Raw genomic sequence first — 12,296 nt, forward strand, 5'->3', positions numbered from 1 at the left:
TGTGTATTGATGTAAGGACCGTCCCCATCCCATAGTGTATGTAAAGTAAAAAGTCCTTGTGCATTGATGTAAGGACCGTCCCCATCCCATCGTGTATGTAAAGTAAAAAGTCCTTGTGCATTGATGTAAGGACCGTCCCCATCCAATCGTGTATGTAATGTAAAAAGTCCTTGTGCATTGATGTAAGGACCGTCCCCATCCCATCGTGTATGTAAAGTAAAAAGTCCTTGTGCATTGATGTAAGGACTGTCCCCATCCCATCGTGTATGTAAAGTAAAAAGTCCTTGTGCATTGATGTAAGGACCGTCCCCATCCAATCGTGTATGTAATGTAAAAAGTCCTTGTGCATTGATGTAAGGACCGTCCCCATCTCATCATGTATTCCTTGTGCATTGATGTAAGGACTGTCTCCATCTCATGGTGTATTTGTTGTGCATTGATGTAAGGAAGGTCCCCATCCCATGGTGTTTGTAAAGTAAAAAGTCCTTGTGCATTGATGTAAGGACCGTCCCCATCCTATCATGTATGTAAGTAAAAAGTCCTTGTGCATTGATGTAAGGACCATCCCCATCCCATTGTGTATGTAAAGTAAAAAGTCCTTGTGCATTGATGTAAGGACCATCCCCATCCCATTGTGTATGTAAAGTAAAAAGTCCTTGTGCATTGATGTAAGGACCATCCCCATCTCATCATGTATTCTTTGTGCATTGATGTAAGGACCGTCCTCATCCCATAGTGTATGTAAAGTAAAAAGTCCTTGTGCATTGATGTAAGGACCGTCTCCATCCAATCGTGTATGTAATGTAAAAAGTCCTTGTGCATTGATGTAAGGACCGTCTCCATCCAATCGTGTATGTAATGTAAAAAGTCCTTGTGCATTGATGTAAGGACTGTCTCCATCCCATCGTGTATGTAAAGTAAAAAGTCCTTGTGCATTGATGTAAGGACCGTCCCCATCCAATCGTGTATGTAATGTAAAAAGTCCTTGTGCATTGATGTAAGGACCGTCCCCATCCCATAGTGTATGTAAAGTAAAAAGTCCTTGTGTATTGATGTAAGGACCGTCCCCATCCCATAGTGTATGTAAAGTAAAAAGTCCTTGTGCATTGATGTAAGGACCGTCCCCATCCCATCGTGTATGTAAAGTAAAAAGTCCTTGTGCATTGATGTAAGGACCGTCCCCATCCAATCGTGTATGTAATGTAAAAAGTCCTTGTGCATTGATGTAAGGACCGTCCCCATCCCATCGTGTATGTAAAGTAAAAAGTCCTTGTGCATTGATGTAAGGACCGTCCCCATCCCATCGTGTATGTAATGTAAAATGTCCTTGTGCATTGATGTAAGGACCGTCCCCATCCCATGGTGTATGTAAAGTAAAAAGTCCTTGTGCAGTGATGTAAGGACCGTTCCCATCCCATCGTGTATGTAAAGTAAAAAGTCCTTGTGCATTGATGTAAGGACCATCCCCATCCAATCGTGTATGTAATGTAAAAAGTCCTTGTGCATTGATGTAAGGACCATCCCCATCCAATCGTGTATGTAATGTAAAAAGTCCTTGTGCATTGATGTAAGGACCGTCCCCATCCAATCGTGTATGTAATGTAAAAAGTCCTTGTGCATTGATGTAAGGACCGTCCCCATCCCATCGTGTATGTAAAGTAAAAAGTCCTTGTGCATTGATGTAAGGACCATCCCCATCCCATCGTGTATGTAAAGTAAAAAGTCCTTGTGCATTGATGTAAGGACTGTCCCCATTCCATCGTGGATGTAAGTAAAAAGTCCTTGTGCATTGATGTAAGGACCGTCCCCATCCCATCGTGTATTCCTTGTGCATTGATGTAAGGACTGTCCCCATCCCATCGTTTATGTAAAGTAAAAAGTCCTTGTGCATTGATGTAAGGACTGTCCCCATTCCATCGTGTATGTAAAGTAAAAAGTCCTTGTGCATTGATGTAAGGACCGTCCCCATCCTATCGTGTATGTAAAGTCAAAAGTCCTTGTGGATTGACGTAATTACCGTCCCCATCCCATCGTGTATGTAATGTAAAATGTCCTTGTGCATTGATGTAAGGACCATCCCCATCTCATCGTGTATTCCTTGTGCATTGATGTAAGGACTGTCCCCATCCCATGGTGTATGTAAAGTAAAAAGTCCTTGTGCATTGATGTAAGGACCGTCCCCATCCTATCATGTATGTAAGTAAAAAGTCCTTGTGCATTGATGTAAGGACCGTCCCCATCCCATGGTGTATGTAAAGTAAAAAGTCCTTGTGCAGTGATGTAAGGACTGTCCCCATCCCATCGTGTATGTAAAGTAAAAAGTCCTTGTGCATTGATGTAAGGACCATCCCCATCCAATCGTGTATGTAATGTAAAAGTCCTTGTGCATTGATGTAAGGACCGTCCCCATCCAATCGTGTATGTAATGTAAAAAGTCCTTGTGCATTGATGTAAGGACCATCCCCATCCAATTGTGTATGTAATGTAAAAAGTCCTTGTGCATTGATGTAAGGACCGTCCCCATCCAATCGTGTATGTAATGTAAAAAGTCCTTGTGCATTGATGTAAGGACCATCCCCATCCCATCGTGTATGTAAAGTAAAAAGTCCTTGTGCATTGATGTAAGGACTGTCCCCATCCCATCGTTTATGTAAAGTAAAAAGTCCTTGTGCATTGATGTAAGGACTGTCCCCATCCCATCGTGTATGTAAAGTAAAAAGTCCTTGTGCATTGATGTAAGGACCGTCCCCATCCAATCGTGTATGTAATGTAAAAAGTCCTTGTGCATTAATGTAAGGACCGTCCCCATCCCATCGTGTATGTAAAGTAAAAAGTCCTTGTGCATTGATGTAAGGACCGTCCCCATCCCATAGTGTATGTAAAGTAAAAAGTCCTTGTGTATTGATGTAAGGACCGTCCCCATCCCATAGTGTATGTAAAGTAAAAAGTCCTTGTGCATTGATGTAAGGACCGTCCCCATCCCATCGTGTATGTAAAGTAAAAAGTCCTTGTGCATTGATGTAAGGACCGTCCCCATCCAATCGTGTATGTAATGTAAAAAGTCCTTGTGCATTGATGTAAGGACCGTCCCCATCCCATCGTGTATTCCTTGTGCATTGATGTAAGGACTGTCCCCATCCCATCGTTTATGTAAAGTAAAAAGTCCTTGTGCATTGATGTAAGGACTGTCCCCATCCCATCGTGTATGTAAAGTAAAAAGTCCTTGTGCATTGATGTAAGGACCGTCCCCATCCAATCGTGTATGTAATGTAAAAAGTCCTTGTGCATTAATGTAAGGACCGTCCCCATCCCATCGTGTATGTAAAGTAAAAAGTCCTTGTGCATTGATGTAAGGACCGTCCCCATCCCATAGTGTATGTAAAGTAAAAAGTCCTTGTGTATTGATGTAAGGACCGTCCCCATCCCATAGTGTATGTAAAGTAAAAAGTCCTTGTGCATTGATGTAAGGACCGTCCCCATCCCATCGTGTATGTAAAGTAAAAAGTCCTTGTGCATTGATGTAAGGACCGTCCCCATCCAATCGTGTATGTAATGTAAAAAGTCCTTGTGCATTGATGTAAGGACCGTCCCCATCCCATCGTGTATGTAAAGTAAAAAGTCCTTGTGCATTGATGTAAGGACTGTCCCCATCCCATCGTGTATGTAAAGTAAAAAGTCCTTGTGCATTGATGTAAGGACCGTCCCCATCCAATCGTGTATGTAATGTAAAAAGTCCTTGTGCATTGATGTAAGGACCGTCCCCATCTCATCATGTATTCCTTGTGCATTGATGTAAGGACTGTCCCCATCTCATGGTGTATTTGTTGTGCATTGATGTAAGGAAGGTCCCCATCCCATGGTGTTTGTAAAGTAAAAAGTCCTTGTGCATTGATGTAAGGACCGTCCCCATCCTATCATGTATGTAAGTAAAAAGTCCTTGTGCATTGATGTAAGGACCGTCCCCATCCCATGGTGTATGTAATGTAAAAAGTCCTTGTGCATTGATGTAAGGACCGTCCCCATCCTATCATGTATGTAAGTAAAAAGTCCTTGTGCATTGATGTAAGGACCGTCCCCATCCCATGGTGTATGTAAAGTAAAAAGTCCTTGTGCATTGATGTTGGATGTAGTGATAGAAGCAGACACAGACACTCCACTGATTGCTTTATTTATACACCTCCCTATGCCCCCTTCCATCTCAGCAGACATCATTTACCTAAGACATATTTATGGGCAGAAAAAAAAGAAAGAAGCTGTATAGTGTAGCAAGTGACTTGCAGAGAGGGAGGGATCGATAGAATATTGCTGTAAGTGGGATGGTCCGGAAATCCTGTGATAAAACACTATAGAGAAAAAAAAATGGGAAGGTTATGTGTGGCTTGTCCTCTGCTTTGTCCCTGCTCTGTGTTGATGTGTGAGCTCGTGTTCCTTCCATCCATGTCCCCTTGTTGCCTTGTCTAGTGGTACCCTTATGATGTGTGCTGATGATGAAGCTGCATAGCCAGTAACTTCATGAAGCTGTCTCTTTCCCTGAATGCCCTTCAGCAGCGGCTGCAGTTCCTGTTGAGAGCACACATGGACTAGGGGAGGAGGAGACTGTGCTACAGAAAAAAAAAGGATACTCTAGGGGGAGGGGGGCGAGCTTTTCCTTCCATGGTGCAGAGTTGTTACTGAAAGGACAGGCAAACTGCGGGATCTCGTTGGTGCTGAAGAAAGAGAAGGTACAGGCTTTCATCGTTGTGTTTGTCTTTGCATCCACCCGGCCGATGCTAGGGGTAGGGAGCTGTCCCGTGTTGTGGTGCTGAATCTGTTGTGTGTTGCAGTCTCCGCTCTAACTAGATTTCACCCTCCTCTCTATGCAATGAGCGTTTTTCTTCCATGCTATGCTAATCGTGTCATAACAGCCACAGCCTTTTTTTTTTCTTTTTGCATTGCTTTGTGTTTTTAACTCCTTTGCCTTCCTACCTTTTTTTTTTTCTACTGAGACATAGAGATTGGACATTGCAGCATGGGCAACTGTCTAAAAAGATTGATAGCTGCAGCTTGGTGTTGTCAGACCTCTGGAGGTTATAATGACATCTACTTTGGAAGTTTTGCATGTTTTCACTTTAATCTAAAAAGAAAAGAAAATTGCACTAGACGCCTACGTTATCTGCATTTAACTTTCTATTTTTTTTTTTTTTTTTAGGATAGGGAACTCTGCATGCATGCCAGTGTTAAAAAAATCCAGGTTGCTTTTTAGGATATGAGTTCTCATTTTGCCAGTCTTTGATGTGCCAGTAGAGGGAGGTATGAAGCTGGAGTAAATGACAAGCCTTATCACCTGCAGTGCAGGAGTAGGACTTTTCTAGGTCTGGGGTAGCATTTGTTACAACCCGCTAGGCTGGGCAGTGAGCTGGAACGCATTCTACTGCAAAAAAAAAAAAAGGTATATATATATATATATATATATATATATATATATATATATATATATATATATATATATATATATATATATATTATTGTTACTTATTATTTGTCAAAACAGAAGACTGAAAAAGTATGAGCCATCACACTTCATGGCTGTGAACTATTTAGACAGCAGGGTGCCTAAGCTGCATTGTGATATCTAGGGATGTCTGAGCTTGTGTTAACATGACTTGCACTTGACCTCATTGAGGTAAAATTGCTTGTATTTTTTTTTTTTTTTTTTTACAGTTTCCTAAAGAATAACGGTGCATGCTGCTTTAGTATTGTGTCTGGTTTTTCCACGAGCTCATGAGTTCAGCTAAGGAATTGGATCAGGACACCTCACCTTCAAATGTCCCTTCAGACACTTCCCCACAGATGCTGTGCAGTGCTGTCCAGCTGACAGTGCTACACTTTTTTCTCCATTTCCAAATATGTTTATGAGCTAAAAAGCAGCATGGTGTTACTAGGATGCATGTATATTATAAACTAAACATTTTGACTGTGCATAATATAGGTGCCAAAAGTACAATGAACTGCATTACAGTAAACCGTAATGTCTCAAGCCTTGTTTTGGGACAATATATCATTCTAAAATGAACTGTCCATCAACAATGTTAACAAGACTATTTCAGAATCTTCTATATGGTTACCCCAAATGTTTTATATTGCACCATCGTTGGTCCATATGTGTCATTTTTTTACAACAGCCAGTTATACCTAGAATCCGGGAAGTGTGTAATGAATATCACATAAAAATTGCAATAATTTAATTGTGTGTACATAAGTATATTTCATCTTTTACAGGACAGAACACGAGCTCCCCTGCTAGTCTTGCATGTAATATATAAATTAAACTGAGTGGAAGGAATCAAAAGCCATCAGCATGGATTTTGTAATGAAGCAAGCTTTGGGAGGTAAGTGCAGGCATTCTTATTCAAACACCCTATACAGTATGTCAGAAACTTAAGTACAATGCGTCAACTGCCAAGGCTCCTCCCACTTTCTTGTATATTCTGCACCATGATGTAAAATACCATAGTCACCTTCTGAAAAGCCAGAGGCAAAACATTTGAGTAAGCTGAAAATATTTAGATTATGTTGCCAGTAATCAAGGCATAAGGTAATTCTGCTTCCATTTCCACAATGCTTTGCTTTTTTTTTCGCAGTAATTGAAGCATATGCACCACAGCTTGCACCATGTGCTAACTTGTATTTTTTTGATGAGCTGTCATTAACACCATTTTTTAAATACTATTGATCTTGCATTATAATAAGACTGAAAAAAAAAAACTACTTGGATCATCTAAAACTTGGAAGACGTCACTCAAGTGTAGACTGTAAATCCTAGAAAAAAGTGGTTTCCATGGCATGATTAGTTTAGTATTTTGGACTTATCTTATATTTTAATGAATACCATGTTACATTTTATATTATATACTCTTTCATTGCCACCAATCTCATTTGCTTATGAAAGCTTACGCTTTTTATTATATCCATATTCAATATATCAAAAGGTCTGCAGGTGGCTTCGATTTTCAGCATGCCTTTCAGATGTTTAACTGAGTAAGTCTTATTTTCATCAAATAATGACACAACCTTTTTAGAACTGGGTTTTAATCACAGGGTTTTGTTTTTCGGGGGATTAAGCCAGTGAGTTCATCTTTGTTTTAAATGGCTAGTTGCTAATTTAGAAATGGTGTATTTGCTTTAAATGTTATTCCACTATGGTAATTAGTATTTGATTTTTGCCAAGATTACCAGCATTTTCCTGGACAACCACCCACTGCAGCGGTTTTCAGCAGCATGGGTTGTGCAATAAATATGGTTGTTTTTCCTCTTATGTTCTAGGTGCAGTGTCAGATTGAGCACTGCAGTATTATTGCCTATATTAAATTATGTTTTGCACAAATTTTTTTTTTTTATTATTTAATTTTTTTTTTTTTTAAACAACTAGGATAAATGGATTGATTGAAATCTGCTGAGTGCAGAAAACAATCTTTTAGGACCTGAAATAGGATTGAATCTATTAAGCAGGATTCAGATAAAACCATTTGTCAAACCCTTGACTTAGAAAACAGCTATATCGATAAAGAAAATGATTAAAACTCAGTGAACTGTGGATGAAATGATTTTTAATTCCATTGATTTATGCCAAGGGCATTGTGGAAAGTTAAAGAAATGAAACGCATGTTATATTTTAAAATTCGTTACTATTATATTCATATGCAGTTCCAAAATCCGGAAGCCATTGGATAAAGTTTTATGGAAGTAGAATTAAATTGACATTGGTTGGTAGTCAACAAAGGAGATGCACATAAGAAGTAAATCAGGATCGTTTGCATGAATACATGAATAGGACTGGACTCAGCAGTCATAAATCTGGAAAGGAATTATACGGCACATTTGTACTTGATTGAAAAGGGTCCCTTTACATTAATCTATCGAACACTACAAGCATTTTCCAAGGCTGCATTTACAGATAGTGCTGACATATATGATAGTACGCCATCAAACAGCCCCTCTCTTTGGTCATCCACCATGTTCATATGAAATTTCCCTTATCCTGCCCCCCTAAGGTATTCTGTCTTGAATATATGCAGAGCTGCCCTTGGATGGTATAATGCATCAAACAATAATTTTAAGATAAATTGCTGAATGTTACCTAAGCTGCAGTCTCTCCACTTAATTCAGCATCCACTATACCTCATTTAAATCCTGATGTTGGATTTAATGATGCCTAAAGGGGGTCCAACTGGACAAATGTAAGAAATTCAATGTAAAAAGTAAGCAAAATTATAATATGTGTGCATTGGTGCTGCACTTAGATGTCAATGTAGAATTGTTTTACATTAAATGTAAAGTGTAAAGGCTTTCTTAAAGTGCTATTAAACCATCCACGTAAAAAAAAAAAAAAAAAAAAAAAGAATAACTGTAGTAGTATACCAAACATCATCCAGGTTTCCTGACCCTGTTTTGTTTAATAATTGCAGCATAAGAGGCTTTAAAAGCCTGGTATATGGAGCTTTCATCCATAGGGTGGCTTCTTTGCCTTGCTGTGTTCCTTCCCCACTGGGACGGAATCTTTCCACACTGCTTGGTGCAGTACTCAGGGAATGTATGATCAGTCTGGGACAGCACTGTGGTGCTGTGTTCAGGCTCATGTGCAGTACAGGGCAACTCCCTTGTACAGTGTACTGGTGTATGCACAGTAAGGGGCAGTACACAAGTAGCCATGGCACATGTTCTCCCAAAGATTGAAATCTATGATGTACCGAGGGTTTGCTCTCTGACCAGATGTTCAGGGAGGCAAGAAGGGGAGGGATGCTGGAAACAGAAAACCATAGTAGCTATAAAAGTAAGTCTTGGGCACAGTAAAATGAAGTGCTATAATAACTAGCAGTTGGGTGGAGCTTAACGTGATATTAAAGTCTCACTTTTTATTAAAAAAAACAAACATGTTCTACTTACCTGCTTGGTGCAGTGATTTTGCACCCAGCTGCCCAGATCCTCCTCTTCTCAGGTCCCACGTCGGTAGGCCTGACCCCTCCCTCCTGTGGAGCGCCCCCACAGCAAGCAGCTTGCTATGGGGGCACCCAAGCTGAGCCGCTGCTCTGTGTGTCCATTCAGACATGGAGCTGCAGCTCGGCTCTGACCCCTCCATCTCCTGATTGGCTCACTGGCTGTGTTTGACAACAGCAGGAGCCAATGGCTCCCGCTCTTTGCCAAAAGTTAATCAGGAGTGTGAGTCCCTGGAGAGGCAAGGCTCTCCTGGACATTGCTGGATCGAGAGGGGGCTCGTGTAAGTATTAGGGGGGCTGCTGCACACAGAACGATTTTTACCTTCTTGCATTCTAAAAAACCTTGTGCCTTTACAACCACTTTATTGTAAATAGAAATATTACACTGGGGGGGGGGGGGGATAATACTACTTTGAGGTTTGCAGGTGCTTACATTAAGAGGGCCTGTGGCCCTTTATTTAATGCACGTGTCTGCTTACTTAAAATAAATGTGTGAAAACAGAACAAATATTGTATTGAGAGATACTAGGGACTGTTTAACTTTTAAATTAGAAAAACCATAGTTAATATATAATTTCTTTGGGAGAGGTTTACCTTAAATCCATTCCAAGATGGTTGGCAAGCAGCTCCTGCACTCTGTACCACACTAGAATCTGATGCCCTATAGTGCTGGGTATTCAGTGATAACCCAAGTTAATATATAATTTCTTTGGGAGAGGTTCACTTTAAATCAGCTCTAAGATGGTCACTAAGCAGCCCCTTCACTCTGTACCACACGGAAATCTGAGAGGTCAAATATAAACTTTAAAGAAACAGTTAGTCTGAAGAATAGAGCTTTTAAAAAGAACAAGACATTTAGGATACTTTCATACTAAGGGGACGGGACCTAGTTTTAGCGGCACTTTACCGTTGTTTTAGCGGCGCCTTTCCACAGGATGCTTTCTACCCCCACTAGTGGCCGAAGAAGGAGTTAATAGCGCCTGTGTTGCGGCACTTACGAAGTGCTTTTCAGGCGCTTCGGAAGAGCTGTCCATTCATTGGAGTGAGGTATACGGCACTCCCACACCACCCCAAAGATGCTGCTTGCAGGACTTTTTTTCCCGTCCCGCAAGCTCACCGTTCCAGAGTGAAAGCACTCGGGTTTTCACACTGGGAAGGCATGAGAGGCAGTTTTTAGGCTTTTTACAGGCACTATTTTTAGCGCTAAAACACCTGAAAACTGCCTCAGTGTGAAAGTAGCATTAAGGCTAGGTTCACACTAATGCAGCTGCAACTTGACCTGATTTGCAATTCATGCTTCAGGCTGGGTTCACACTTATGCGAATTGGATGCGGTTTCCCCACATCCAACTCGCTTGACAGGAGAGTATGCCTGGCTCTCAATGGAACCGGTTCACACATCTCCACGGCTGAGGAGTGAATGGCACAGGGGTCCTGTGCGTCTTTGGCTCTGCTTCAGGTAAAAATTCAGGCCTGATTCATCCTTGACACAGAGAACAGGGACGCACCGGACCACTGCTGTCAGCCAGATCCATCTTAGGTCTGAACTTAGCCTCATTCACTTTTTTTTGTAGGAAAAGGAGACTGAATTTTATATACAAACTCTGCCGAAAATGCACTAAAAAGTTTATATGTTTTACATGCATTTTACATGCATTTTTGGTGCAATTTCATTGAAGCCTATGGGGCAAAAATCACATTGCGACCACACCAAAGTACAAAAACTGAAATATAAACCTTAATTTAGCTCAACCTTTCCTGCTAAGTGAAAATATTATAACTCACTGGATCAATTAAAACAGTATTTATTATCAAAAGAGAAAAGATGCAACATATACAATGATACTACGATAGGCAAACTAACACATATTAAAATCCAATCCACCTCACAGCCACACCAAAGTAGCATATATACCTTTTGCAAAAACACACTGTGCTGCACTGCATTGATGTGAACAGGCACCATTTAAAAAAATTGATTTCCATTGTCATGTGATTCTGTGTGACTGAAGTCACATCTGAAATCACACTAGTGTGAATTAATTAATTTATTAAACTTTCTCATGCTCTACAACCACCTGTTTAAAAGTAGTTTATTTAGCTGTCCATACAGCTCTCAATCTAACAGGTTAAGTTGTGCAATATAGATAACTCTTATATAGTGTACTTTAATAATAGAGAAAAACTGTTTGGGCAGCAAGGTATAAACTTACTAAAGACAGTTATTCCACATCATAAATATGAATGTCTGCACTTTTTCAATAGTTTGTGTGGTGATTGCATAAGAACTGAAGAGTAATATTACTTTTACCATTCTTGCTTGTACCTATAGTAATACCTTTTTATCCTGTAATAATGAACACTGCTCCTGTAATGTTAAATAAGTAATAATAATAATAATAATTATTATTATTATTATTATTTCTTCACTAGATATTAAAAAAGAGAGTTGCCCTTAAAGTGTTACTAAACCTAAAAATGTTTTTTACCTTAATGCATTGTTTGCATTAAGGTAAAAATTGTTTCAATTACCCTGTGCCCCCCCCCCCCTCCCTGTGTGAAGAGTAAGAGAGGGGAGAAGAGATCAGCACCGTGCATGGCTGCATCTATTCTCCCCTTACTTCCTCTTCACACAGCATTCGAGAAGCAGTAGGAGCCATTGGCTCTTGCTGCTGTCAATCAAATGCAGTGAGGAGGAAGTGGGGGGAGGGCCTAAGTCCTGCTGCGTAGGTCTATGGAGCGCAGGCCACGCTTCTCCCCATAGCATGTGGCTGGCTGTGGTGGATGTAAGAAGAAGAGGAGGAGCCAAGATTGCCACTGGGGACCCCAGAAGAGAAGGATCGGGGCCACTCTGTGCAATACCACTGAACAGAGCAGGTAAGTATAACATGTTTGTTATTTTAATAAAAAAAAAAAATATGGCTTTAGTAACACTTTAGGTAACACTAGCCTGGAATACCAGACATGTGAGCTGGTATATGTACAGAAAAAGGGCCAGTGAGACTGTTGTCCCTTGCCATATTGGTGCCAACATGTATACTCTTCAGCATGTTTAAAAGGTGATGAAAAGCAACAGTTCATAGTTCATCACTGATAAGTAACAATGCTTTTGTTGGGAGCAGTTCATTTGCACCATGGTTCGCCATATCGCATAAATCATTTTATCTAATGCATGGGAACTTTGTTGCACATAGCTGAAAGGCGACCATTGAAGCCAGCCTCCACTGCCACTTATTAATAGGAGGGGAACTAGATTAAAAAAACAGGGCAATGCCACAGGCTATTATGACAGCTACTGCATGCCATTAAGACAGGCCTTGCAATG

The 12,296-nt window shown here is 40.4% G+C and overlaps 1 protein-coding gene across 3 annotated transcripts in view; it reads left to right on the top strand.

Annotated features, from left to right (window-relative positions):
- Positions 1–4,358: 4,358 nt before the first annotated feature.
- The window catches only part of CPLX1 (complexin 1), a 331,793-nt gene continuing 323,855 nt past the window's right edge, over positions 4,359–12,296 (top strand). The window contains exons 1-2 of one of the 3 annotated variants that reach the window (XM_073591884.1): positions 4,359–4,775; positions 6,259–6,368. In XM_073591884.1, the coding sequence (XP_073447985.1) occupies positions 6,338–6,368 (31 nt within the window). In that variant the 5' untranslated portion in view covers positions 4,359–4,775; positions 6,259–6,337. Of the gene's footprint in view, positions 4,776–6,258; positions 6,369–6,449; positions 6,575–12,296 lie in introns of those variants that run through there. The other 2 variants (XM_073591878.1, XM_073591892.1) reach the window with 2 other exon arrangements.

This window comes from Aquarana catesbeiana, linkage group LG01, assembly GCF_042186555.1.
Source record: "Aquarana catesbeiana isolate 2022-GZ linkage group LG01, ASM4218655v1, whole genome shotgun sequence".
In the NCBI taxonomy this organism is placed as follows: Eukaryota; Metazoa; Chordata; class Amphibia; order Anura; family Ranidae; genus Aquarana; species Aquarana catesbeiana.